Consider the following 27844-nt stretch of genomic DNA (forward strand, 5'->3'; position numbering starts at 1 on the left):
CTGAGGAGGGTCTGGGGGCTCCTGGGGGGGGCCTCGAGGTCTCCTAGGGGATCCTGGCCTTGAGGGGGGTTCCCGATCCCAAGGGGGGGTCCTCGGGGGGGGGCCTTGACCTCCTGGGGTTCCTCTGGGGGAGGGTCAGTGGTGGGGGGGAGGGGAAGGGGGAAGGGTCCTGGCCCTTGGGGGGGGGGTCTTGACCTCGTGGGGTCCCGTGGTGGGGGGAGGGGAAGGGGGGGGGGGTCCTGTTCGTGAGGGGGGGGGCACAAGGGGGGGGCCTGGCTGTGGGGGGCACAAGTCAGGGGGAGGGGTCCTGGACGTGGGGGGGGTGTCCCTGATGGGGGTCCTGGCCTTGGGGGGTCCCTAGGGCGGGGTCAGTGGTGGAGGGAGGGGTCCCATGATGGAGGGGGAGGGTCCTGTGGTGGTGGGGGGTCCCCTCAGCCCCCCCCTTCCCCCCCCAGGCCGTCCACTACGGTCAAAGTCTTCATCCTCAGCTCTGCCTCCTCCTCCTCCTTCTCTGTGCCCCTGGCTGAGTCCTTCCCTTGAAGGGGGGGGAGGGGGCACAGCTTCCCCCCCCCCCGGACCCCTCCTGGCCCCCCCCTGCACCCCCTCAACCCCCCCTCAATAAAACCATTTCCCCCTCCCCCCCCTCCCCGGATCTTCCCCTTTGGGTCTCTTGGGGGCTGGGAGGGAGGGGAGGGAGGGGAGGGGAGGGAGGGGAAGGGAGGGAGGGGAAGGGAGGGAGGGGGAGGGGAGGGAGGGGAAGGGAGGGAGGGGGAGGGGAGGGGAAGTGGAAGGGGGAGGGGGAGGGGGGAGGCTTGGGAACCATTCTGGACCACCCTGACCCCCCCCGGACCCCCTCGACCCCCCCTCAATAAAACCTTTCCCCCCCCTCCCCACCCGGGACCTTCCTCTTTGGGTGGCTGGGAGGGAGGGGAGGGAGGGGAGGGGGAGGGGCGGGGGGGCCACCGGGGACCATTCTTTGGGTCACAGCTTGGTGGCCACCAGGACCTGCCCGGACTTGTGTGTCCCCCCCCGGCCCCCCCCGCGCCCCGGGGGACAAAGGGACAAAGGGAAATTGTCCCCCAGGGTGGCGCCGCGGGGGGGGAGAGGGAGCTAGGGACATATGGGGGGGGGGGGACACTGAGGGGGACGTTGGGGACAGCAGGAGGGGGGTTTGGGGCAGTAGGGACAGCAGGGAGGGGGACACTGAGAGAGGTTGGGGACAGCAGGGAGGGGGCTGGGGACACCGAGGGGGACATTTGGGGACCCCAGCCCTTTGTCACCCCCTCCTCCCCCCCTCTGTCTCCATGTCCCCAACCCTCCCCCCCGAGGCCCCCCCCGCCCCGTGGGCCGAGGCCACCTCCCTCCTGTCCCCTCCCTGCGGCCTCTATAAGTTGGGGACGGCTCCGGGGGGGGGAAGGTGACAGCAGAGAGGGCAGCATGAGGGTGACAGCGACACTGGTGGTGGCCTTGGGGACATCGCTGCTGCTGCTGGGGGGGTGAGGGGGGCACGGGGGGGGACAGGAGGGACAGGATGGGGGACAAGGGAGGGACAGGAGGGACAGGAGTGGGACAAGGGAGGGACAGGAGGGACAGGATGGGGACAGGAGGGACAGGAGGGGACAAGGGAGGGACAGGAGGGACAGGAGTGGGACAAGGGAGGGACAGGAGGGACAGGAGAGGGACAAGGGAGGGACAGGAGGGACAGGAGTGGGACAAGGGAGGGACAGGAGGGACAGGAGAGGGACAGGAGGGGACAAGGGGAGGGACAGGAGGGACAGGAGAGGGACAGGAGGGGACAAGGGAGGGACAGGCGGAGGACAGGAGGGACAGGAGGGACAGGAGTGGGACAAGGGAGGGACAGGAGATGGGACAGGAGTGGGACAAGGGAGGGACAGGAGTGGGACAAGGGAGGGACAGGAGTGGGACAAGGGAGGGGGACAGGAGGGACAGGAGAGGGACAAGGGAGTGGGACAAGGGAGGGACAGGAGAGGGACAGGAGGGGATAAGGGAGGGACAGGAGGGACAGGAGAGGGACAGGAGGGGACAAGGGAGGGACAGGAGGGGGACAAGGGAGGAGGACAGGAGGGGGACAGGGGGGACAGGAGGGACAGGAGGGACAGGAGAGGGACAGGAGGGGACAAGGGAGTGGGACAGGAGGGGACAAGGGATGGGGACAGGAGGGGACAAGGGAGGGACAGGAGGGACAGGAGAGGGACAGGAGGGGACAAGGGAGGGACAGGAGGGACAGGAGAGGGACAGGAGGGGACAAGGGAGTGGGACAGGAGGGGACAAGGGATGGGGACAGGAGGGGACAAGGGAGTGGGACAGGAGGGGCCAGGGGGTGGCCAGGAGCTGTCCCCATCAGTGTCCCCTCCCTGTCCCCCGCAGGTCCCGTGGGGTCCCTCCCTGTCCCCTCCCCCTCCTGGGGCCAGGCTCTGGCTTCGCTGCTTCGCTTCCTGCAGTCCCTCCCTGCTGCCGCTCTGGGGACAGCCTCGGAGGCCACCGCGGGGCCACCCCCCCCGGGGCCACCCCCCCCGGCGCTGCCCACAGCGGGGGCGCCCCCCCGCGGCCATCACGGGGGGTCCCTGGGGATCTCACCTGGGGGGCCCCAAGACATGGGCATGACACCTGGGGGGCACCACGGAGGGCCCCACGGAGGTCCCCAAGGCTTGGAGATGTCACCTGGGGGTCTCCAAGGTGGTCCCCATGGAGCTCCCCAAGGAGGTCCCCACGGAGGTCCCCAAGCCCTGGGGCTGTCACCTGGGGGTTCCCAAGGGGGTCCCCAAGCCCTGGGGCTGCCACCTGGGGCTCCTCAAGGTGGTCCCCAAGGGGATCCCCAGGCCCTGGGGATGTCCCCTGGGGGTCCTCAAGGTGGTCCCCAAGGGGGTCCCCAGGCCCTGGGGATGTCCCCTGGGGGTCCTCAAGGTGGTCCCCAAGGGGATCCCCAGGCCCTGGGGATGTCCCCTGGGGGTCCTCAAGGTGGTCCCCAAGGGGGTCCCCAGGCCCTGGGGATGTCACCTGGGGGTCCCCAAGGAGCAGGGCCCTGGCCCCAGCCCCCGGGGCCCTGGCCCTGGAGAGGTCCCCAAGGCTCCAGGAGATGTCCCCAAGGGCTTGGGGACTGTCCCCGAGGGCCCCCGGGGGCAGGTCCCCAAGGGCCACCCCAAGGCCTCTTGGGGGTCCCCCCCCGGGGGGTGGCTCCGGGGCTCCGGGGGAGGGCTGGGGGGGGCTGGGGGGGGGTGGCAGTGGCAGCCCCCAGTGTCCCCTCCCGGCTTGGGGACATCGGCAGCCAGGAGGTGGAGGAGGACAGCGACAGCCACGGTAAGGGGGGAGGGGAGAGGGAGGGGAGAGGGAGGGGAGAGGGAGGGGGAGAGGGAGGGGGAGAGGGAGGGGACAGGGAGGGGGACAGGGAGGGAGACAGGGAGGGGACAGGGAGGGGGACAGGGAGGGGACAGGGAGGGGGACAGGGAGGGGAGAGGGAAGGGGACAGGGAGGGGACAGGGAGGGGGACAGGGAGGGGAGAGGGAGGGGACAGGGAGGGGACAGGGAGGGGGACAGGGAGGGGAGAGGGAGGGGACAGGGAGGGGGACAGGGAGGGGAGAGGGAGGGGGAGAGGGACGGGACAGGGAGGGGGACAGGGAGGGAGACAGGGAGGGGAGAGGGAGGGGAGAGGGAGAGGGAGAGGGAGAGGGAGGGGAGAGGGAGGGGACAGGGAGGGGGAGAGGGAGGGGAGAGGGAGGGGACAGGGAGGGGAGAGGGAGGGGGAGAGGGGACGGGACAGGGAGGGGACAGGGAGGGAGACAGGGAGGGGAGAGGGAGGGGAGAGGGAGAGGGAGAGGGAGGGGAGAGGGAGGGGACAGGGAGGGGGAGAGGGAGGGGACAGGGAGGGGGACAGGGAGGGAGACAGGGAGGGGACAGGGAGGGAGACAGGGAGGGGAGAGGGAGGGGGAGAGGGAGGGGAGAGGGAGAGGGAGAGGGAGGGGAGAGGGAGGGGACAGGGAGGGGGAGAGGGATGGGGACAGGGAGGGGGACAGGGAGGGAGACAGGGAGGGGACAGGGAGGGAGACAGGGAGGGGAGAGGGAGGGGGAGAGGGAGGGGGAGAGGGAGAGGGAGAGGGAGAGGGAGGGGAGAGGGAGGGGACAGGGAGGGGGAGAGGGAGGGGAGAGGGAGGGGGAGAGGGAGGGGAGAGGGAGGGGACAGGGAGGGGGAGAGGGGAGGGGACAGGGAGGGGGACAGGGAGGGAGACAGGGAGGGGACAGGGAGGGAGACAGGGAGGGGAGAGGGAGGGGGAGAGGGAGGGGAGAGGGAGGGGACAGGGAGGGGGAGAGGGAGGGGAGAGGGAGGGGGAGAGGGAGGGGAGAGGGAGGGGACAGGGAGGGGGAGAGGGAGGGGAGAGGGAGGGGGACAGGGAGGGGAGAGGGAGGGAGACAGGGAGGGGACAGGGAGGGAGACAGGGAGGGGACAGGGAGGGGGAGAGGGAGGGGAGAGGGAGGGGACAGGGAGGGGGAGAGGGAGGGGAGAGGGAGGGGACAGGGAGGGGGGAGGAGGGAGGGGACAGGGAGGGGGACAGGGAGGGAGACAGGGAGGGGAGAGGGAGGGGGAGAGGGAGGGGAGAGGGAGAGGGAGAGGGAGGGGAGAGGGAGGGGACAGGGAGGGGGAGAGAGAGAGGGAGGGGGAGAGGGAGGGGAGAGGGAGGGGACAGGGAGGGGGAGAGGGAGGGGAGAGGGAGGGGACAGGGAGGGGGAGAGAGGGAGGGGAGAGGGAGGGGGACAGGGAGGGGACAGGAGGGAGACAGGGAGGGGACAGGGAGGGGGAGAGGAGGGGAGAGGGAGGGGACAGGGAGGGGGAAGAGGGAGGGGAGAGGGAGGGGGACAGGGAGGGGAGAGGGAGGGAGACAGGGAGGGGACAGGGAGGGAGACAGGGAGGGGACAGGGAGGGGGACAGGGAGTTGGCAGCTTGGGGACAACCTCTGGGGCACAGCTGGCAGCTGGTGGCCTTCACACTGTCCCCTCTCCCCCCCCAGGTTGGGGACACTCCGAGGAGCTGCTGTGAGGAGCTGGGGACACTCCTGAGGCCCCCAGCCTGCACTTGATGTCCCCAACCTGCCCCCTCCCTGTCCCCATTAAACCTGGACTCAGCCATCCTGGTCCTTGTCCCTCATTTTCAGGTCCCCTCCCCCCCCAAGTGCCACCACCAGGGGTCCCCTCCCCCCACCGAGGTGACACCAGAGGTGGGGGAGGGGCAGCTTTTATTGGAGGACATCCTTGGTGCCTTGGGGACATCTCAGGTGCCTTAGGAACATCCTTGGTGGCTCTTGGGGACATCCTTGGTGCCTTGGGGACCTCGTCGGTGTCTCTCCGGCGCCCCCTGGCGGCCGCCGGCGGTGCAGCCTCGGTGGTCGCCGCCGCTCTGCTGCCCCCTGGCGGCGGCCCCTGGCTCCTGCTCCGCTCTCAGCGGCCGCCGCTGGCCTCCTCCGGCCCTGGGTGGCCCCCGGGGGGGCTTCCCGTGCTCCCCGGCCCCCTCCCGGCCCCTGTCCCCGACCCAGTCCGGCAGCGGCGGCCACGGAGCCAGCGGCAGCACTGGGTCCGGGGGGGTGGAACTGGGAGGGGCCTGGGGGGACTGGGGGGAACTGGGAGCTGGCTCTGAGTGGCCCTCAGACATCCTGGGGAGAGGGAGGGGAGGGGTCAGGTGCCCTACAGTGCCCACCAGTGGCTCCCAGTGCCCACCAGTGCCCCCCCAGTCCCTCCCAGTAACCCCCAGATACGGGGATCCAGGCTGTGGATCCCCTCCCAGTATCCACCAGTGCCCTCCCAGTGAACCCCAGTGCCTCCCAGTGCCCCCCAGTGCCTCTCAGTGCCCTCCCAGTGCCCCCCAGTGCCTCCCAGTGTCTCCTAGTGCCTCCCAGTGACCCCCAGGGACCACTCCCTGCCCTCCCAGTTCCTCCCAGTTCCTCCCAGTGACCCCCAGGGACCACTCCCTGCCCTCCCAGTTCCTCCCAGTTCCTTCCAGTGCCTCCCAGTGACCCCCAGGGACCACTCCCTGCCCTCCCAGTTCCTCCCAGTACCCTCCCAGTGCCCCCCAGTGACCCTCAGGGACCGCTCCCTGCCCTCCCAGTGCCTCCCAGTTCCTCCCAGAGAACCCCCAGGGACCACTCCCTGCCCTCCCAGTGCCTCCCAGTTCCTCCCAGAGAACCCCCAGGGACCGCTCCCTGCCCTCCCAGTGCCTCCCAGTTCCTCCCAGAGAACCCCCAGGGACCACTCCCTGCCCTCCCAGTTCCCCCCCAGTGCCTTCCCATTGCTCCCCAGTGCCTCCCAGTGACTACCTGGAGGTGCTGGCAGCTGGTCTGCAGTGCAGGGCTGGGAGGCACTGGGAGGCACTGGGAGGCACTGGGAGGCACTGGGAGGGCTTCTTATGGACACTGGGTGGGGCTGGGTCCCCCCCTAGGGCAGGGTGGGGTGAACTGGGAGGAAGTGGGAGAGACTGGAAAGGAGTGGAATGGACTGGGATGAACTGGGAGGGACTGGGATGGATTGGGAGGGGACTGGGAAGGACTGGGAGGGAAAGGGAGGGACCAGAAGGGACTGGGGGGGGGGGGACTAGGAGGGGCAGGGAGGAAGTGGGATGGACTGGGGGGGACTGGAAGGGACTAGGAGAGACTGGGGGGTACTGGGAGGGACTGGGGGGAACTGGGAGGGGTAGGGAGGGACTGGGAGGGGCAGGGAGGAACTGGGATGGACTGAGGGGGACTGGGGGGACTGGGAGGGGCAGGGAGGAACTGGGAGGGACTGGGGGGGACTGGGGGGACTGGGAGGGGCAGGGAGGAACTGGTTCCTCCGGATGCTTGTGGGTAGGGAGTGAGCAGCTGCCTGTGACTCAGGGCTGACAGAATGATCTGGGGCAGAGGGGAACCGATGGATCCTATAGACCCTATGGACCCTATGGACCCTATGGACCTTATAGACCCTATGGACCCATAGACCCTATGGATATTATAGACCCTATGGACCCATAGACCCTATGGACCCTATGGACCTTATAGACCCCTATGGACCCCATAGACCCTATGGAACCATAGACCCTATAGACCCTATGGACCCTATGGACCCTATGGACCTTATAGACCCCTATGGACCGTATAGACCCTATGGACCCTATGGACCCTATGGACATTATAGACCCCTATGGAACTTATAGACCCTATGGCCCTTATAGACTATATGGACCTTATAGACACTATGGACCCTATGGACCCATAGACCCTATAGATCCTAAAGACCCTATGGACCCTATGGACCTTATAGACCACTATGGACCTTATAGACCCTATGGAACCATAGACCCTATGGACCCTATAGAACCATAGACCTTATAGACCCTATGGACACTATGGACCTTATAGACCCTATGGAACCATAGACCCTATGGACCCTGTGAACCCAATGGACCTTATAGACCCTATGGACCATATAGACTCTATGGATCTTATAGACCCTATGGACCCCATAGACTCTATGGACCCATAGATGCTATGGGCCTTATAGACCCCTATGGGCCCTTAGACTCTATGGACCCTATGGAGCCTATGGCCCTTATAGACCCTATGGACCATATAGACTCTATGGCTCCTATGGACCTTATAGATCCCTATGGACCCCATAGACCCTATGGACCCCATGGACTCTATGGACCCTATAGACTCTATGGACCCTATAGACCCTATGGACCCCACAGACCCTATGGACCTTTTCGACCCTATGGACCCCATAGACCCTATAGACCTTATGGACCCCATGGACCCTATGGACCCCATAGACCCTATGGATCCTATGGATCCTATGGACCCATAGACTCTATGGACCCTATAGACCCTATGGACCCCATAGACCCTTTGGACCCATAGGCCCTATGTACCCTATAGACCCTATGGACCCATAGACTGTATGGTACCTATAGACCCTATAGTCCCTATAGGCCCTACGGCCCTTATAGACCCTATGTACCCTATAGACCCTATGGACACTATGGACCCTATGGACCTTATAGACCTGTGACCGTTTGAGGCTGTCCCCTTAAGGAAGGGAACATTGTGGTCGGATGTTTGTAAAGGAAAGACGGATCTGAACTAATTTCATGGTAGATTGGGGGGAAGCACCTTCTGAACTGGGAGTGCCGCAGTTTTCTGGTCAGTCTGTCTTCCCCTCCTTCGGTGGCTTGCAGCCCGCAGCTTTTCTGGGCTTTCAGCCAGGCTTGACCTTGAAACTGATAAGCTGCAAGGCCTGTATTAACTGCTTCCCAATTAACAACTGGTTTTCTCTCTTTTTCTCTCTTTCTAACCCTCTCTGGGGAAAGGGGGAGAGAAGGGGGAGCAGAGGTGGGGAGCCTCCCCCTCAGCAGAGGCGGGGACCCTCATTTCTGTGTGACTTTGTTGTATATTTGTGTACATATTGTAAATACTGTAAATTCTGTACATAGACCTGCATTTTCCCCTAAACTGCTTTGTGAAGATACAGCACCCACTCCTTCGCTAATCCGGCTGCGGTTTGGGGTTTTTTCCCCCTTTTCAACTTTCTTTCCCTCTACTCACAGGGTGGGGGGGGAAGGGCCTGGCCTTTCCCTCAACCCTACAACAAGACCCTATGGACCTCATAGACTCTATGGACCTTATAGACTCTATGGACCCTATAGACTCTAGGGACCTTATAGACCCTATGGAACCCATAGACCCTATGGACCCTATGGACCTTATAGACCCTATGGACCCATAGACCCTATGGATCCTATGGATCCTATGGACCCATAGACTCTATGGACCTTATAGACCCTATGGACCTTATAGACCCTATGGACCTTTTAGACCCTATGGACCTTATAGACCCTATGGACCCATAGACCCTATGGACCTTATAGACCCCTATGGACCCCATAGACCCTATGGCCCTTATAGACCCTATGGACCCATAGACCCTATGGACCCTATAGATGCTATGGACCTTTATAGACCCTATGGACCTTATAGACCCTATGGACCTTATAGACTCTACGGACCCTACAGACCCTATGGACCCTATAGACTCTATGGACCTTATAGACCCTATTGCTCTTATAGACCCTATGGAACCCATAGACCCTATGGACCCTATGGACCTTATAGACCCTATGGACCTTTTAGACCCTATGGACCTTATAGACCCTATGGACCCATAGACCCTATGGACCTTATAGACCCCTATGGACCCCATAGACCCTATGGCCCTTATAGACCCTATGGACCCATAGACCCTATGGATCCTATAGACCCCATAGACCCTATGGCCCTTATAGACCCTATGGACCCATAGACCCTATGGATCCTATAGACCCTATGGACCCTATGGACCCATAGACCCTATGGACCTTATAGACACTATGGACACTATGCACCCTATGGACCTTATAGACCCTATTGCTCTTATAGACCCTATGGAACCCATAGACCCTATGGACCCTATGGACCCATAGACCCTATGGACCCTATGGACCTTATAGACCCCTATGGACCTTATAGACCCTATGGACCTTATAGACCTTATGGATCCTATGGCCCACCATAGTGCCTCCCATAGCCCCCCCATAGCCCCTCCTATCATCCCTATAGCCTCCCTATAGCCCCCCTATAGCCCTTCCTATCGTCCCTATAGTCCCCCCATAGCCCCTTACATCCTCCCTATGTCCCTCCCATACCCTCCCCATAGCCCCCCTATACCCTCCCCATAGCCCCTCCTGTCCTCCCTATAGCCCCCCATAGCCCCCCTATAGCCCCTCCTATCCTCTCTATAGACCCTTATAGCCCCCCTATAGCCCCCCTATAGCCCCTCCTATCCTCTCTATAGACCCCTATAGCACTCCTATAGCCCCTCCTGTCCTCCCTATAGCCCCCCATAGCCCCCCTATAGCCCCCCTATAGCCCCTCCTATCCTCTCTATAGACCCTTATAGCCCCCCTATAGCCCCTCCTATCCTTCCTATAGCCCCCCCATTGCCCCCTCTTGCCTTCCCTTCCCCCCTTTTAGCCCCTCTACCCCCTCCCAGCCCCCCCCCACCCTCGTCTATAGCTTCCTAGGACCCAATAGCCCCACCCTATCCCCCCACCAGCTCCCCTATACCCCCCCATAGTCCCCCCTATAGCCCCTCCGATGCCCCCCATTGCCTCCCCATAGCCCACTCCATACCCCTGCCCCCTCCCCCCCCCCAATCACTCAGGACCCTCAGGGGTCTGAACAGTTTTATTGGGTGGGAGGAGAAGGGAGGGTATTGGGGGGACACTGGGGGCGGGGGGGGGGACACACACATCGACCCCCCCTTACCAAGGACCTCTCCCCAAGGACTCCCCCATCTCCAAGCCACAGACAGGCCCCTCCCCCAAAATCAAATTCAGGCATCTGGGATCCTCCCCCCAAAATAAAGGACCCCCAAAAGGGACCCCCCCCGCCCCAAAAAAGAGGGACCCAGTGGCCCAGCCCCCACCCCCCCAAAAGAGAGACCCCAGAACCCAAGACCCCCTCCCCTTAAAGAGAGATCCAGGATCCCCCCTGCCAAAAAAAAGACCCCAGCCCCCCCCCAGAAGCCCCCAAAATGAACCTGAAGCACCCAGGACCCCCCAGGAGCCCCCAAAATGAGCCTGGGGCACCCTCAGCTGAGCCAGGGCCTGTTGGGGGACATCATTTGGGACGTCCTTGGGGCCATCACAGAGGACATCCTTGGGGTCACCCTTGGGGCCTTCATTTGGGGCCATCCCTGGGGCCATCACTTGGGCCCTCCATGGGGACATCTGTGGGGACATCCTTGAGGACATCCTTGAGGGCATCACTGAGGACATCCTTGAGGACCTCCTCAAGGACCTCCTTGAAGATATCACTGAGGACATCATGGAGGTCATCCTTGGGGACACTGGTTGGGACCTCCTTGGGGCCATCCTTGGGGCCTTCCTTGGGGACATCACTTGGGAGCTCCATGAGGCCATCAGTGGGGACAGCCCTGGGGACTACCTTGGGGACCTTGAGGAGGTCATCCTCAGGGACATCATTGAGGTCATCCTCGAGGACATCACTGAGGACATCATGGAGGTCATCCTTGGGGACACTGGTTGGGACCTCCTTGGGGACATCATTTGGGAGCTCCATGAGGACCCCAGTGGGGACAGCCCTGGGGACATCCTTGGGGCCATCTTTGAGGCCACCCTTGAGGACATCGTTGGGGACTTTGGTTGAGATCTCCCTGAGGACCTGCTTGAGGACATCACTGAGGACATCACGGAGGTCATCCCTGGGGACATCACTGAGGACATCCTTGGGGACATTCTTGAGGACCTCCATGGGGACATCCTTGAGGACCTCCTTGAGCACCTCCTTGAGGACATCCTTGAGGACATCCTTGGAGACATCGTTGAGGACATCCCTGGGGACATCATTGGTGAGCTCCATGAGGACATCAGTGGGGACAGCCCTGGGGACATCCTTGGGGACACTGGTTGGGAGCTCCATGAGGACCTCCTTGGGGCCATCCTTGGGATCCTTGATGACATCCTTGGGAACATCACTGAGGTCATCAAGGAGATCATCCTTGGGGACATTGGTTGGAACCTCTCTGAGGCCATCCTTGGGGTCATCCTTGAGGACCTCCTCGGGGACATCATTGAGGTTGTCCTTGGGGTCATCCCTCAGGTCATCTTTGGGGTCTTTGTTGAGGACATCCTTAGGGACATCATGGAGGACATCACTGAGGCCGTCATGGAGATCATCCCTGGGGATATCATTGAGGTCATCCTCGGGGTCCATCATGAGGTCATCCTTGGGGACATTGTTGAGGACATCCTTGGGGGCATCACTGAGGGCATCAAGGAGATCATCCTTGGGGACATGGGTTGGGACCTCCATGAGGCCATCCTTGGGGTCATCCTTGAGGCCATCCTTGGGGTCATCCTTGAGGATATCACTGAGGACATCATGGAGCTCATCCTTGGGGACATCCTTTGGGTCATCCTTGAGGACCTCCTTGGGACCCTCCTTGAGGAGCTCCTTGGTGCCCCCAGCAGGGGAGGAGGTGGCAGCAGGAACCCTGCTGAGGCCATTGGGGGTGGCAGAGGCTGGCAGGCTGCGGGAGCTGGCACCTGGGGGGGGACACAGAGGGGGCAAGGATGGGGGGAGGGGGACTAGGACCCCCCCAAAGCCACCCCAGAAAGGGCTCCCAGGACCCCAAGACCCCTCAGGAACCTCCCCAAAAAGAGTCCCAGGAGCCCCCAAACCCTCCCCAAAAAGGGTACCCAGGACCCCAAAACCCCTCAGGACTCCCCAGAAAGGAGACCCAGGAACCCAGAACCCCCCCAAACTCTCCCCAAAAAGGGGACCCAGGAACTCAAGACCCCTCAGGACCCCCAAGAAAAGGGGACCCAGGACCCCAAGACCCCTCAGAACCCCCCAGAAACGGGACCCAGGAACCCAGAACCCCCCCAAACCCTCCTCATAAAGGGAACCCAGGACCCCAAGACCCCTCAGGACTCCCTAGAAAGGGGACCCAGAAACAGAGAAACCCTCAGGACCCCCCCAGAAAGGGGACCCAGGACCCCAAAACCCCTCAGGACCCCCCAGAAAGGGGACCCAGAAACACCCAAACCCCCAGGACCGCCCAGAAAGGGGACCCAGGACCCCAAGACCCCCCAGGACCTCAAAAAGAGAGGACCCAGGACCCCTCAGGCCCCCTCCTCCCCAAAACTCCACCCCCCTGCATCCCCTCCATCCCCCCACCAAAAAGGGGAGCCATACCCCAGTCCCTACCCAGCAGGCCCAGGAGGAAGAGGAGGACGCCGAAGGTGCTGGGGGCAGCCATGGGTGCTGGTCTGGGAGCACTGGGAGCACTGGGAGCACTGGGAGGGGGTAGGTGGTGGGAGGGGCAGGGGTGGGGGTGGGGAAACTCCCAGGCAGGAATCTGCCCCAGCCTGGCCCTGGCCACCCACGGAGGGTGGGGACTTGATCCCCTCCCCCCCACCCACGGCTGGGAGCCAGACTGGGATGGACTGGGATGGGATGGGCTTATACTGGTCCCTTTGGGGGTCATACTGGGACATACTGGGATGTACTGGGCTGTACTGGGATGTACTGGGTTGTACTGTACCCTGGCTCCTGGTGAGGTCCCAGGTGACTGGAAACTGGCCAAGGTGGTCCCCATCCACAGGAAGGGTCGGATGGAGGAACCTGGAAACTCCAGGCCTGGCAGCCTGAGCTCAGTGCCAGGGAAAGTGATGGAGCAGATTATCCTGGCGGCAATCACTGCACACCTGAAGGATGGCCAAGGGCTCAGGCCCAGCCAGCATGGATTTAGGAAGGGCAGGTCCTGCCTCTCCAACCTGATCTCTTTCTATGATCAGGTGACTGCCTGGGGGCTGTGGGGCAGGCTGTGGATGTGGTCTGCCTGGACTGCAGCAAGGCCTTTGACACCGTCCCCCACAGCAAACTGCTGACTAAGCTGTCAGCTCATGGCTTGGACCACTACACTCTGTGCTGGGTTAGGAACTGGCTGGAGGCTGAGCCCAGAGAGTGGTGGTGAACGGTGCCACAGCCAGCTGGCAGCCAGGCACCAGTGGTGTCCCCCAGGGATCAGTGCTGGTCCCCATCCTCTTTAACATCTTCATTGATGATCTGGATGAGGGGGTCGAGTCAGTCATCAGCAAGTTTGCAGATGACACCAAGTTAGGGGCAGATGTTGGTCAGTTAGAGGGTGGAAAGGCTCTGCAGAGGGACCTCGACCGACTGGACATATAGACAGAGTCCAATGGGATGGCATTCAACAAGTCCAAGTGCCGAGTGCTGCACTTTGGCTACGGCAATCCCATGCAGAGGTATAGGCTGGGGTCGGAGTGGCTGGAGAGCTCCCAGACAGAGAGGGACCTGGGGGTGCTGATGGACAGCCACCTGAATATGAGCCAGCAGTGTGCCCAGGTGGCCAAGAGGGCCAATGGCATCCTGGCCTGCATTAGGAATAGTGTGGCCAGCAGGAGCAGGGAGGTCATAGTGCCCTGTACTCTGCATTGGTTAGGCTGCACCTTGAGTCCTGTGTCCAGTTCTGGGCCCCTCAGTTTAGGAAGGACATTGAGAGACTTGAAGGTGTCCAGAGAAGGGCAACAAGGCTGGGGAGAGGCCTTGAACACAAGCCCTAGGAGGAGAGGCTGAGGGAGCTGGGATTGTTTAGCCTGGAGAAGAGGAGGCTCAGGGGTGACCTCATTGCCCTCTACAACTACCTGAGGGGTGGTTGTGGCCGGGAAGGGGTTGGCCTCTTCTCCCAGGCAACCAGCACCAGAACAAGGGGACACAGTCTCAAGCTGTGCCAGGGGAGGTTTAGACTCGAGGTGAGGAGAAAGTTCTTCACCGAGCGAGTCATTCATCATTGGAATGTGCTGCCCAGGGAGGTGGTTGAGTCATCGACCCTGGAGGTGTTCAAGAGGGGATTGGACGTGGTGCTTGGTGCCATGGTCTAGTCATGGGGTCTGTGTTGATAGGTTGGACTCAATGATCCTCGAGGTCCTTTCCAACCTAAGTGATACTGTGATACTGGGCTGTACTGGGCTGACTGGGCCTTACTGGGATGTACTGGGAAGTACCGGGATGTACTGGGTTGTAATAGGCTGTACTGGGCTGTACTGGGTTGAACTGGGTTGTACTGGGCTGTAGTGGGCCGTACTGGGATATACTGAGCTGTGCTGGGATGTACTGGGATGTACTGGGTTGTAATGGGCTGTAATGGGTTGAACTGGGTTGTACTGGGCTGTACTGGGATGTAGTGGGATGCACTGGGATGCACTGGGCTATACTAAGATGTACTGGGATGTACTGGGCCGTACTGGGCTGTACTGGGATGTACTGGGATGTACTGGGCTGTACTGGGATCTACTGGGCCGTACTGAGCTATACTGAGCCGTACTGGGATGTACTGAGTCGTACTGGGATGTACTGGGATGCACTGGGCTGTACTAAGATGTACTGGGCTGTACTGGGCTGTACTGGGATGTACTGGGTTGTAATGGGCTGTACTGGGCTGTACTGGGATGCACTGGGCTGTACTAAGATGTACTGGGCTGTACTGGGATGTACTGGGCTGTACTGGGATGTACTGGGTTGTAATGGGCTGTACTGGGATGTACTGGGCTGTACTGGGATGCACTGGGCTGTACTGGGATGTACTGGGCCATACTGGGATGTACTGGGATGTACTGGGCTGTACTGGGATGTACTGGGCTGTACTGGGCTGTACTGGGTTGTAATGGGCTGTACTGGGCTGTACTGGGATGCACTGGGCTGTACTGGGATGTACTGGGCTGTACTGGGATGTACTGGGTTGTAATGGGCTGTACTGGGCTGTACTGGGATGCACTGGGCCGTACTGGGCTGTACTGGGATGCACTGGGCTGTACTGGGATGTACTGGGCTGTACTGGGATGTACTGGGTTGTAATGGGCTGTACTGGGCTGTACTGGGATGCACTGGGCCGTACTGGGATGTACTGGGCCATACTGGGCTGTACTGGGATGTATTGGGATGTACTGGGATGTACTGGGATGTACTGGGCTGTACTGGGATGCACTGGGCTGTACTGTGATGTACTGGGCCATACTGGGCTGTACTGGGATGTACTGGGCTGTACTGGGATCTACTGGGCTGTACTGGGATGTATTGGGCTGTACTGGGCTGTACTGGGCTGTACTGTGATATACTGGGCTGTACTGGGATGTACTGGGTTGTAATGGGCTGTACTGGGCTGTACTGGGCTGTACTGGGATGCACTGGGCTGTACTGGGATGCACTGGGCCATACTGGGATGTACTGGGCTGTACTGTGCTGTACTGGGATGTACTGTGCTGTACTGGGATATACTGTGCTGTACTGGGATGTACTGGGCTGTACTGTGATATACTGGGCCGTACTGGGATGTACTGGGATGTACTGGGATGTACTGGGATGTGCTGGGATTCACTGGGCTGTGCTGGGATTCACTGGGCTCTACTGGGATGTACTGGGCTGTACTGGGATGTGCTGGGCTGTGCTGGGCTGTGCTGGGTTGTACTGGGATGTACTGGGCTGTACTGGGATGCACTGGGCTGTGCTGGGCTGTACTGGGCTGTGCTGGGCTGTACTGGGATGTACTGGGATGTACTGGGCCATTCTGGGCTGTACTGGGCAGTGCTGGGCTGTACTGTGCTGTGCTGGGATTCGCTGGGCTGTACTGGGATGTACTGGGCTGTACTGTGCTGTACTGGCATATACTGTGCTGTACTGGGATGTGCTGGGATATACTGGGATGTGCTGGGATGCACTGGGCTGTACTGGGCCGTACTGGGATGTACTGGGCTGTACTGGGCTATACTGGGATGTGCTGGGCTGTAGTGGGATGTACTGGGTTGTTCTGAGCTATTCTGAGCCGTACTGGGATGTACTGAGTCATACTGGGATGTACTGGGATGCACTGGGCTGTACTGGGCTGTGCTGGGATGCACTGGGCTGTACTGGGATGTGCTGGGCTGTACTGGGCTGTACTGGGATGTACTGGGCTGTACTGGGCTGTACTGGGATATACTGGGCTGTACTGGGCTGTACTGTGCTGTGCTGGGCTGTGCCGGGCTGTACTGGGCCGTACTGGGCCGTACTGGGATGCACTGGGCTGTACTGGGCTGTACTGGGATGTACTGGGATGTACTGGGCTGTACTGGGATCTACTGGGCCGTACTGAGGTATACTGAGCCGTACTGGGATGTACTGAGTCGTACTGGGATGTACTGGGATGCACTGGGCTGTACTGGGATGTACTGGGTTGTACTGGGCTGTACTGGGATATACTGGGCTGTACTGGGCTGTACTGGGCTGTACTGGGATATACTGGGCTGTACTGGGATATACTGGGCTGTACTGGGCTGTACTGTGCTGTGCTGGGCTGTACAGGGCCATACTGGGCCGTACTGGGATGCACTGGGCTGTACTGGGATGCACTGGGCTGTACTGGGATGTACTGGGTTGTACTGGGCCGTACTGGGCTGTACTGGGCTGTACTGGGCTGTACTGGGATATACTGGGCTGTACTGGGCTATACTGAGTCATACTGGGATGTACTGGGCTGTGCTGGGCTGTACTGGGCCGTACTGGGTTGTGCTGGGCTGTACTGGGCTGTACTGGGATGCACTGGGCTGTACTGGGCTGTGCTGGGATGTACTGGGCTGTACTGGGCTGTACTGGGATTTACTGGTATGTGCTGGGCTGTACTGGGATCTACTGGGCCGTACTGAGCTATACTGAGCCGTACTGGGATGTACTGAGTCATACTGGGATGTACTGGGTTGTACTGGGCTGTACTGGGATGTACTGGGTTGTACTGGGCTGTACTGGGATGTACTGGGCTGTACTGGGATATACTGGGCTGTTCTGGGTTGTACTGGGATGTACTGGGCCGTACTGGGATGTACTGGGATGTACTGGGCTGTACTGGGCTGTACTGGGATGTACTGGGCCATACTGGGCCGTACTGGGTTGTACTGGGATGTACTGGGATGTACTGGGCTGTACTGGGATCTACTCGGATGCACTGGGCTGTACTGGACTGTCGTGGGATGTACTGGGCTGTACTGGTATATACTGGGATGTACTGGGCTATACTGGGATGTACTGGGCTGTACTGGGATGTACTGGGCCATACTGGGATGTAATGTGCCGTACTGGGCTGTACTGGGATGTACTGGGCCATACTGGGATGTAATGTGCCGTACTGGGCTGTACTGGGATATACTGGGATGCACTTGGCTGTACTGGGATGTGTTGGGCTGTACTGGGCCGTACTGGGATATACTGTGCTGTACTGGGCCGTACTGGGATGTACTGGGCTGTACTGGGATGTACTGTGCTGTGCTGGGCTGTACTGGGCTGTACTGGGCCGTACTGGGATGTACTGGGCTGTACTGGGGTCTACTGGGATGCACTGGGCTGTACTGGGATGTGCTGGGCTGTACTGGGCCGTACTGGGATGTACTGGGCTGTACTGGGCTGTACTGGGATAGACTGGGCTGTACTGGGATGTACTGTGCTGTGCTGGGCTGTACTGGGCTGTACTGGGCCGTACTGGGGTCTACTGGGCTGTACTGAGCTATACTGAGCCGTACTGGGATGTACTGAGTCATACTGGGATGTACTGGGATGCACTGGGCTGTGCTGGGATGTACTGGGCCGTACTGGGGTGTACTGGGCTGTACTGGGATGTACTGGGCCGTACTGGGATGTACTGGGCTGTACTGGGCTGTACTGGGCCGTACTGGGATGTACTGGGATGCACTGGGCTGTACTGGGATGTACTGGGTTGTACTGGGATGTACTGGGTTTTACTGGGATGTACTGGGCTGTACTGGGCTGTACTGGGCCGTACTGGGCCGTACTGGGATGCACTGGGCTGTACTGGGCTGTGCTGGGCTGTACTGGGCTGTGCTGGGCTGTACTGGGCTGTACTGGGCTGTACTGGGATGTACTGGGATGTGCTGGGCTGTACTGGGATCTACTGGGCCGTACTGAGCTATACTGAGCCGTACTGGGATGTACTGAGTCGTACTGGGATGTACTGGGATGCACTGGGCTGTACTGGGATGTACTGAATTGTACTGGTCTGTACTGGGGTGTACTGGGCCGTACTGGGGTGTAATGGGCTGTACTGGGATGTACTGGGCCATACTGGGCTGTTCTGGGATGTACTGGGCTGTACTGGGCTGTACTGGGATAGACTGGGCTGTACTGGGATGTACTGTGCTGTGCTGTGCTGTACTGGGCTGTACTGGGCCGTACTGGACCGTACTGGGCTGTGCTGGGCTGTACTGGGCTGTGCTGGGATGTACTGGGCTGTACTGGGATCTACTGGGCTGTACTGGGATCTACTGGGCTGTACTGAGCTATACTGAGCCGTACTGGGATGTACTGAGTCATACTGGGATGTACTGGGATGCACTGGGATGTACTGGGCTGTTCTGGATTGTACTGGGCTGTACTGGGATGTACTGGGCCGTACTGAGCTATACTGGGCCGTACTGGGATGTACTGGGCTGTACTGGGCTGTACTGGGCTGTACTGGGCTGTACTGGTCCGTTGGGCCTCATGCTGGTCCCGTACTGGTACCACCCAGGTCCCAAGCTGGTCTCACTGGGTTGGTGCCACTCCCACCCCTGCCCTGTCCCAATTTTTCCCAGCCCCTCCCATGGACAGGGACGAGGCCTGGGCTGTGATCCAGTGGCTTTATTGGCAGCTGGGATCTGGTGTTGCAGGGGGAGTGGATCCCAAGGATCCTTACTTGTCACACCCCCCCGCAGCTGGAATCCGATTGGTCGACTTCGCCCCTGGATCCCTCCCTGGAGATGTCGGTCCCAGATCCTGATCCTGAGCTGGATCCTGAACCAGATCCCCACCCAGATCCCGAGCTGGGTCCTGAGCTGGGTCCCAAGCCATATCCTGAGCTGGATCCCATGCCAGATCCCGAGCTGGATCCTGAGCCGGATCCCCAACGGGATCCCGAGGTGGATCCCCAACGGGATCCCGAGGTGGATCCTGCCTCAGGGCCGCGGCGCACAGGGATGTAGCCCCCGATGCGGGCTGGATCCCGCAGCCCTGGGATGAAGGGAATCCCAGGATTCTTGTAGCCAGGGCGCTGGATCCCTCCCTGGGAGCCTGATCCCCCCCCATAGGAGCCTGATCCCCCCCCATAGGAGCCTGATCCACCCCCATAGGAGCCTGATCCCCCCCCATATGAGCCTGATCCACCCCCATAGGATCCTGATCCCCCCCCATAGGATCCTGATCCACCCCCATAGGAGCCTGATCCCCCCCCATAGGAGCCTGATCCACCCCCATAGGATCCTGATCCCCCCCCATAGGAGCCTGATCCACCCCCATAGGAGCCTGATCCCCCATAGGAGCCTGATCCACCCCCATAGGAGCCTGATCCCCCATAGGATCCTGATCCACCCCCATAGGAGCCTGAGTCATCCCCATAGGACTCAGGGAGCCCATAGGGTCCTGATCCACTGCCTCCCTGAGATCCAGGTCTGCCTGATCCCAATCCACCTCCATAGGATCCTGAACTGGATCCTCCTTGAGATGAGCCAGGTCTGCCTGATCCAGATCCACTTCCCCCCTGGGATCCAGGTCTGCCTGATCCAGATCCACTCCCTCCTTGGGACCCAGGTCTGCCTGATCCAGATCCACTTCCCCCCTGAGATCCAGGTCTCCCTGATCCAGATCCACTTCCCCCCTGGGATCCAGGTCTGCCTGATCCAAATCCACTTCCCCCCTGAGATCCAGGTCTGCCTGATCCAGATCCACCTCCATAGGATCCTGAACTGGATCCTCCTTGAGATGAGCCAGGTCTGCCTGATCCAGATCCGCTCCCTCCTTGGGATCCAGGTCTGCCTGATCCAGATCCACTTCCCCCCTGGGATCCAGGTCTGCCTGATCCAGATCCACCTCCATAGGATCCTGAACTGGATCCTCCTTGAGATGAGCCAGGTCTGCCTGATCCAGATCCACTTCCATAGGATCCTGAACTTAATCCCCCATAGGAGCTGTGTCCCCCATAGGATCCACTTCCCCCCTGGGATCCACTTCCCCCATAGGAGCTGGGTCTGCCCAATCCAAGTCCATAGGATCCCGAGGGGCCACCGTAGGATCCTGATCCGGCCCCGTAGGATCCTGATCCACCGCTGTAGGATCCTGGTCTGCCTCCGTAGGATCCCTGACCGCCTCCGTAGGATCCCTGACTGCCTCCATAGGATCCCTGACTGCCTCCAGGGGATCCACTTCCGTAGGATCCTGATCCACCTCCGTAGGATCCCTGACCACCTCCGTAAGATCCTGGTCCACCTCCATAGGATCCCTGACCACCTCCGTAGGATCCCTGACCGCCTCCAGGGGATCCACCTCCGTAGGATCCTGATCCACCTCCGTAGGATCCTGATCCACCTCCGTAGGATCCCTGTCCACCTCCGTAGGATCCCTGCTCAGCGGAGGGCCCTGAGCTGCCCCGCTCAGATCCCCCCAGCTGGGGGCTGAGGAATCCAGCAGGATCCTTGCAGGGATCCACTCCAGCCGTCAGCGGGGCCAGGCCGGATCCGGACTCGCAGCGGCCAAAGGCATCTGGGCCAAGAGGGCGGAGTCAGGGGAGGCGTCCCAGTCCCTCCCAGTCCCTCCCAGTCCCTCCCAGTCCCCTCTCATCCCTGTTCCACCCATTCCCAGTCCATCCCAGTCCCTCCCAGTCCCCTCTCATCCCTGTTCCACCCATTCCCAGTCCTTCCCAGTCCATCCCAGTAACTCTCCCATCCCTGTTCCATACCTCCCAGTCCATCCCAGTCCCCCTCTCATCCCTGTTCCACGCATTCCCAGTCCCTCCCAGTCCCTCCCAGTCTATCCCAGTTCCCCTCTCATCCCTGTTCCACCCATTCCCAGTCCCTCCCAGTCCGTCCCAGTCCCTCCCAGTCCCCCTCTCATCCCTGTTCCACCCATTCCCAGTCCCTCCCAGTTCCCATCCCAACCCATTCAGCCTCCACCCCAGTCCCTCCCAGATTCTGTCCCAGTTTCACTCAGTCCCCCTCCCAGTCCTTCCAGTCCCCCTCCCAGTCCCTCCCAGTATATCCCAGTCCCCATCCCAGTCTTTCCAGTCCCCCTCCCAGTCCCTCCCAGTATATCCCAGTCCCCATCCCAGTCCCTCCCAGTATATCCCAGTCCCCATCCCAGTCCTTCCAGTCTCCTTCCCAGTCCCTTCCAGTATCTCTCAGTCCCTCTCACTCTCTCCTAGACCCCCTCCCAGTCCCTCCCAGTATATCCCAGTCCCTCCTAGTCCCATGGGCAGGCTGACAGGGACCCCAGTCTCCATCCCAGTCCTTCCCAGTCTCTCCCAGTCCTATGGGCAGGCTGGGGGGGGACCCCAAACCCTATCCCAGTCCCTGCCACTATATCCCAGTCCCCATAGATAGGCTGGGGAGACCCCAATCCCTCTCCCAGTCTCTCCCAGTCCCCATGGGCAGGCTGGGGGGATCCCAAATCCCCCTCCCAGTCTCTCCCAGTCTCTCCCAGTCCCTCCCAGTCTCACCTGGGAGGCAGCAGCAGAGCAGGAGGAGCCCCAGGGCCGCAGGCAGTTGTGGCCCAGCCATGGCTGGGAGCAAACTGGGAGCAAACTGGGAGGGGACCTTTAAATGGGGACACAGGGGTGGGGCAGGGGAGGTGGGGAGGGGGTGGGGAGGGGGTGGGGGGGTAAGGGGAGGGTGGGAATTTGGGGGGGCCCCACCCCAGGTCAAGCTCCTGAGTCACCTCCTGTGACCTGCTTGGGGCACAGGGCTGGGGGAGGGGCACCCCAAGAGCTGGGCACCCCCAAAGGGGGGGGAAGGGGCAAGGGGTGGATCAGTGTGTGTGTGTGTCAGGAGGCACTGGATCTCTTGGGATCCAGTGGAGAAGTAGATCCCTTGGGGGGCCCTCAGGGGCCAGTGGATTCCTTGGTGGGAGGGTTGGGGCACTGGATCCCAGGGGTTGTGTTTGTCAGGACTCAGTGGATCCCCTTGGGGGCTCAGGGGTCAATGGATTCCTTGGTGGGGGGCTTGGGGCACAGGATTGGAGGGGGGGCTTGGGGCTCAGTGGATCCCCTTGGGGGCTCGGGGGTCAGTGGGTCAATCCCCTTGGGGGCTCAGGGCTCACTGGATCCCCTCTGGCGTGTGTGCGTGCCGGGGGTCACTGCGTCCCCTCCAGTCAGTGGATCCCCTGGGGAGGTGTCAGGGGATCAAGAGTCACTGGATCCTCTTTTGGGTGTGAGTGGATCCCGGGGGGGGTGGGGGTGGGGTGGGGCTCCTCAGTGGTCAGTGGGTCCCCTCCTGGGGGGGAGGTCAGGGGTCACTAGATCCCCTTCCAGGGGGGTCCAGAGGGTCAGGGGTCACTGGATGTCCCCTGGTGAGTGGATCCCCTTTGGGGAGGTCTCCAGAGATCAGGGGTCCCTGGGTCCCCTCCAGTGAGTGGATCCCCTGGGGAGGATTTCAGGGGGTTCAGGGCTCACTGGATCCCCTTTGGAGGGGAGGAGTCAGGAGATCAGGGGTCCCTGGGGCGCCTCCGGGGGGGTCAGGGGTCACTGGATCCCCTTTGGGGGGGGTGGGGAGCACAGGGGTCAGGCGGTGCCTGGAGTGGGGGGAGTGTTCAGGACTCACTGGATCCCCTCCTGGGGGGGGTCCGGGGTGAGTGGATCCCCTGTGCGGGGGGGGGGGAGGCAGGGGGAGGTCAGGAGGTGAGGGGGTCAGTGGGTGCCCCGGGGGGGGGGGGCAGGGCTGAGGGGCCGGGGCGGGGTGGGTGAGGGCCCCACGCAGAGCCCCCGGGGGCTGGGAGGTCCCCCGCGCGGGGGCCAGGCGGGGGCCCTGCCCCCCCCCCGGGAAATAGCCAATTAGGGACAAGCTCCGAGGGCATCCTCCGGCCCCCACCCCGGCAGAGCTCCCCCGGGGTCCCGGGAGGGGGGGAAGGGATCTGAGCAGGGGAGAACCTCGGGGGGGGGGGGGGGTGTCAGGAAGGGGAGGGGGATCTGCAGAGGGGGGAGGAGATCTGGGGAAGGGGGGATCTGGAGCGATCCCAAAAGTGCCTGGGGGGGAGGAGTCTCAGAGGGGATTCCAAGGGATCCTGAGGGATCTGGGGAGGGGGGCAAGCTTGGGGGGGGAAAGCCTGAGGGGCTGAGGGGGGAGGGGGGGTCAGGAAGGGGGGATCTGGAGAGATCCCAACGGTCCCCTGGGGGGGCAGAGGAATCCCAGAGGGGATTCCAAGGGATTCAGAGGGATCTGGGGAGGGGGGAACCTCGGGGAGAACCCTGAGGGTCCAAGGATCTCACTCAGGATGGGGAGGATCTGGGGGGAGGTTTGGGGGGGGATCCCAGAAGGATCTAAGTCGGGGGGGGGTGGGGGGTGTCCATGGTGTGGGGAGGAGATCAGGAAGGATCCCGGGGGTGGATCCCGAGGACCAGGATGGGGAGAATGAGGGAATGGGGGGAGGGGAAATCGGGGGGGGGGAGGATTCAAGGGGGGGGGTAGTGTGGGGATGTCTGTGGTGGGGAGGGGGATCAGGAGGGATCCTGGGGGGCATGGAGGGAGCAGGATGTGGGGGAGGGGAATTTTGGGGGGATCCCAGGAGGCGGGGGGGGAGGGGGATCCACGGTACTGGGGTGGGGGATCAGGAGGGATCCAGGGAGGGGGATCAGGAGGGATCCGTCGCCGGGAGCTGGGGGGAGCTGGGGGGGGAGGGAAGGGAACCTCGAAGCTGTTCCAACCTCCTTGAGCCGCCAGAGGGCGCCGCTCGCGCGACCCTACCCTAACATCCCCTTTGGCCCCTCCCTTCCCCAAGCCCCTCCCACTTCTGCCCCGCCCCTCCCCCTGCCTCCTCCTCCCTCCCTCCCTCCCTCCCGCCTCCCCCCCTTTGTCTTTCCCCCTCGCACACAAAGAACCCAAACCCCTCCCCCCCTCCCCTTCCTCCTCCTCCTCCTCCTCCTCCTCCTCCTCCTATAACCATTCCCCGGGGGGGGGCTCTTCGGGACACCCCCCCCCAAAGCCCTCCCCCCCCCCCTCCTTGGCTCCCTCCCCCCGGCCCCCCGCCCCCCCCCGGAATTCCTGGGTTCCGGCCACAAATTCCTCCCTCCCCCTCCCCCCCCACGCCCTCATTCCTTCCCCCCTCCCCCTCCTCAAAGTGTGGGGGGGGCCCCCACCCCCCCTTCCCCCCTCCCTCCCCGCCCTATCCCCCTCCCCCCCCCGCGAAAATCCTCTTTACGTCTCCCTCCCTCCTCCTCCTCCTCCTTCTTCTTCCTCCCTCCTTCCTCCTCCTCCTCCTGCCCCCCCCCCTCCAACTCCTTCCTGCTCCCCCCCCACCCCCTTCCCCCTCCCTCCCCCCCCCCAAAGGTCCCTCCCGGACGCTGCTCCCAAGCTCCCATCCCCGGGGGTGAGTATTTGGGGGGAGGGGGGAGACACCCCCCCTCGACCCTCCCCCCCCTCCCCCCCCTTCTAGGATTATTTGGGGGGGGGGGGAGGGGTTGGGGATTTCCCCTCCCCCCCCTCCCCCCCTTCCTCCTTCCTCTTCTTCCTCTCCCAACCTCCGCCCAGCGCTGACAATGGAAACGGAGACGTCCGGACCCCCCCCCCCGCACCCCCCGCCGCACCTTCTTAATCCCCCCCCCCAAATACCAGGGGGGTTTTCCCACCCCTTCCCCCCCCCTCGACTCCCGCCCCCCCCCTCAAATCCCTGCCTCCCCCCCCCACCCCCCGGGCCAGTTTCCCGCCCAAAATCGCTTCCCAAGGACCCCTCCCCCCCCAAATAAAAATGTCCTGGGGACCCCCGCCCTAAATTCCTGGGGTCTGAGCTCCCCCCCCCCATAGATTCCTCCCCCCCCCATAGATTCCTCCCCCCCCCGGTGTCCCGTGCCCCCCCTCAAGTTCTTCTCCCCCCCCCCCCCCAGCTTTGGCTCCGTCTCTGCCGGACCGCGGCCGCACCCTGCCCATAGCTCAGGGGAGGTTTCAGGGGTGGGGGGAGGGTTGAGAAGGGTTGGGGACCCCCCCCCCCAGATTCTTGGGACCGCCCCTCAGATTTCTGGGGCCCCCCCTGAACTTTTGGGACCCCCCCCAGGCTCTTAGGACCAACGCCCCCCCCAAATCCTGGGGTTCCTCCAAACTCTTGGGAGCCAGCCGGATACCTGGGGACGCCCCCACCCCCGACCTCTAGGGACCCCCCCCAGACCCCTGGGTCCTCTCACGATTCTTAGGACCCCCCCAAGACTTTAGGGGACTCCCCCCAGCTCCCCTCCAATCCTGCATCTTCTGTCCCTGTCCCACTCCACAGTAGCCTCTGGCCCCAACCCTGGTGGCCTTGATAGCCACAACCTTGGTGGCCTCTGGTGCCCTTGGTGGCCTCTGGTGGTCACAACCTTGGTGGCCCCAGCCCATCCCTGGGGGCTCCCAAGGTTCCTCAACCTTGGATCTTCTGCCTCCTCCATCCTTGGTTCCTCCATTCCTGGTTCCTCCATCCTTGTTCCTCCATCCTTGGCTCCTCCATCCATGGTTCCTGCTCCTGGATTCCTCCATCCTTGGTTCCTCCATCCTTGGCTCCTCCATCCATGGTTCCTGCTCCTGGATTCCTCCATCCTTGGTTCCTCCATCCTTGGTTTCTCCATCCTTGGCTCCTGCTCCTTGGTTCCTCCATCCCTGGTTCCTCCATCCATGGCTCCCCCATCCTTGGTTCCTCCATTTATGGTTCCTCCATCCCTGGTTCCTCCATCCTTGGTTCCTCCATCCATAGTTCCTCCATCCTTGGATCCTGCTCCTTGGTTCCTCCATCCTTGGTTTTCTCCATCCTTGGTTCCTCCATCCACGGCTCCTCCATCCTTGCTTCCTACTCCTTGGTTCCTCCATTCTTGGTTCCTCCTCCTGGGTTCTTGCTCCTTGGTTCCTCCATCCATGGTTCCTCCATCCTTGGTTCCTCCATCCATGGTTCCTCCATCCATGGTTCCTCCATCCTTGGTTCCTGCTCCTTGGTTCTTCCATCCTTGGTCCCTCCATCCATGGCTCCTCCATCCTTGGTTTTTCCATCCTTGGTTCCTCCATCCATGGCTCCTCCATCCATGGCTCCTCCATCCTTGGTTCCTCCATCCCTGGTTCCTCCATCCTTGGTTCCTGCTCCTTGGTTCCCTCCATCCTTGGTTCCTCCATCTTTGGTTACTCCATCATGGTTCCTCCTCCTGGGTTCCTGCTCCTTGGTTCCTCCATCCATAGCTCCTCCATCCATGGTTCCTCCATCCATGGTTCCTCCATCCATGGTTTCCTGCTCCTTGGTTCCTCCATCCATGATTCCTCCATCATTGGTTCCTCCATCCATAGCTCCTCCATCCTTGGTTCCTCCATCCTTGGTTCCTCCATCCGTGGTTCCCTGCTCCTTGGTTCCTCCATCCTTGGTTTTTCCATCCTTGATTCCTCCATCCATGGCTCCTCCATCCATGGCTCCTCCATCCTTGGCTCCTGCTCCTTGGTTCCTCCATCATTTGTTTTTCCATCCTTGGTTCCTACATCCATGGCTCCTCCATCCTTGGTTTCTCTACCTTGGATCCTCCATCCTTGCTTCCTCCATCCATGGTTCCTCCATCCTTGGATCCTCCATCCTTGCTTCCTCCATCCATAGTTCCTCCATCCTTGGTTTCTCCATCCATGGCTCCCTCCATCCTTGGTTCCTCCATCCACGGCCCCTCCATCCTTGGTTCCTACTCCTGGGTTCCTCCATCCCTGGTTCCTACTCCTTGGTTCCTCCATTCTTGGTTCCTCCTCCTTGGTTCCTCCATCCTTGATTCCTCCATCCTTGGTTCCTGCTCCTTGGTTCCTCCATCCTTGGTTCCTCCATCCTTGGTTCCTGCTCCTTGGTTCCTCTATCCTTGGTTCCTCCATCACTGGTTCCTCCATCCTTGGTTTCTCCTCCTTGGATCCTCCATCCTTGGTTCCTGCTCCTTGGTGCCTCCATCCCTGGTTCCTCCATCCTTGGATCCTCCATCCTTGGTTCCTGCTCCTTGGTTCCTCCATCCTTGGTTTTTCCCACCCTTGGTTCCTCCATCCATGGCTCCTCCATCCTTGGTTCCTCCATCCATGGCTCCTCCTCCTGGGTTCCTGCTCCTTGGTTCCTCCATCCTTTGTTTTTCCATCCTTGGTTCCTCCATCCATGGCTCCTCCATCCATGGCTCCTCCATCCTTGGCTCCTGCTCCTTGGTTCCTCCATCCATAGTTCCTCCATCCATGGCTCCTCCATCCTTGGTTCCTCCTCTT

General features: G+C 61.6%; 2 protein-coding genes and 1 long non-coding RNA gene across 3 annotated transcripts; 1 reads left to right on the forward strand and 2 right to left on the reverse strand.

Annotated features, from left to right (window-relative positions):
• Positions 1–5229: 5229 nt before the first annotated feature.
• On the reverse strand, positions 5230–6524 carry LOC137461029 (uncharacterized). The gene is made up of 2 exons (XR_010993188.1): positions 6321–6524; positions 5230–5660 (listed from the first exon to the last, which is right to left on the reverse strand). It is a non-coding gene; the product is annotated as an uncharacterized lncRNA (long non-coding RNA).
• A 2368-nt stretch (positions 6525–8892) lies between these two features.
• Positions 8893–9336, forward strand: LOC137461026 (amelogenin-like). Its single transcript, XM_068170982.1, has one exon. The coding sequence runs from the start codon at positions 8893–8895 to the stop codon at positions 9334–9336; it is 444 nt and encodes a 147-aa protein (XP_068027083.1).
• Positions 9337–10604: 1268 nt separating this feature from the next.
• LOC137461028 (fibrous sheath CABYR-binding protein-like) lies at positions 10605–12896 on the reverse strand. Its single transcript, XM_068170984.1, has 2 exons — positions 12807–12896; positions 10605–12142 (listed from the first exon to the last, which is right to left on the reverse strand). Exons 1-2 carry the CDS (start codon positions 12856–12858, stop codon positions 10755–10757), a joined length of 1440 nt encoding a protein of 479 aa, XP_068027085.1. The 5' UTR covers positions 12859–12896; the 3' UTR covers positions 10605–10754.
• Positions 12897–27844: the final 14948 nt, after the last annotated feature.

This window comes from Melanerpes formicivorus, unplaced genomic scaffold, assembly GCF_026170545.1.
Source record: "Melanerpes formicivorus ecotype bairdi unplaced genomic scaffold, bMelFor1.0.p_v2 SCAF_1066, whole genome shotgun sequence".
Classification (NCBI taxonomy): Eukaryota; Metazoa; Chordata; class Aves; order Piciformes; family Picidae; genus Melanerpes; species Melanerpes formicivorus.

What these genes read in the sequence shown, in the direction of transcription:
- LOC137461026 (XM_068170982.1), top strand. Translation starts at nt 8,893, where the DNA reads ATGGACCTTATAGACCCCTATGGACCCCATAGACCCTATGGCCCTTAT.
- LOC137461028 (XM_068170984.1), bottom strand. Translation starts at nt 12,858, where the DNA reads ATGGCTGCCCCCAGCACCTTCGGCGTCCTCCTCTTCCTCCTGGGCCTG. An exon ending in CTTCCTCCTGGGCCTGCTGG is followed by an intron (nt 12,143 to 12,806) that starts GTAGGGACTGGG and finishes GTCCCCCCCCAG; the next exon opens with GTGCCAGCTCCCGCAGCCTG.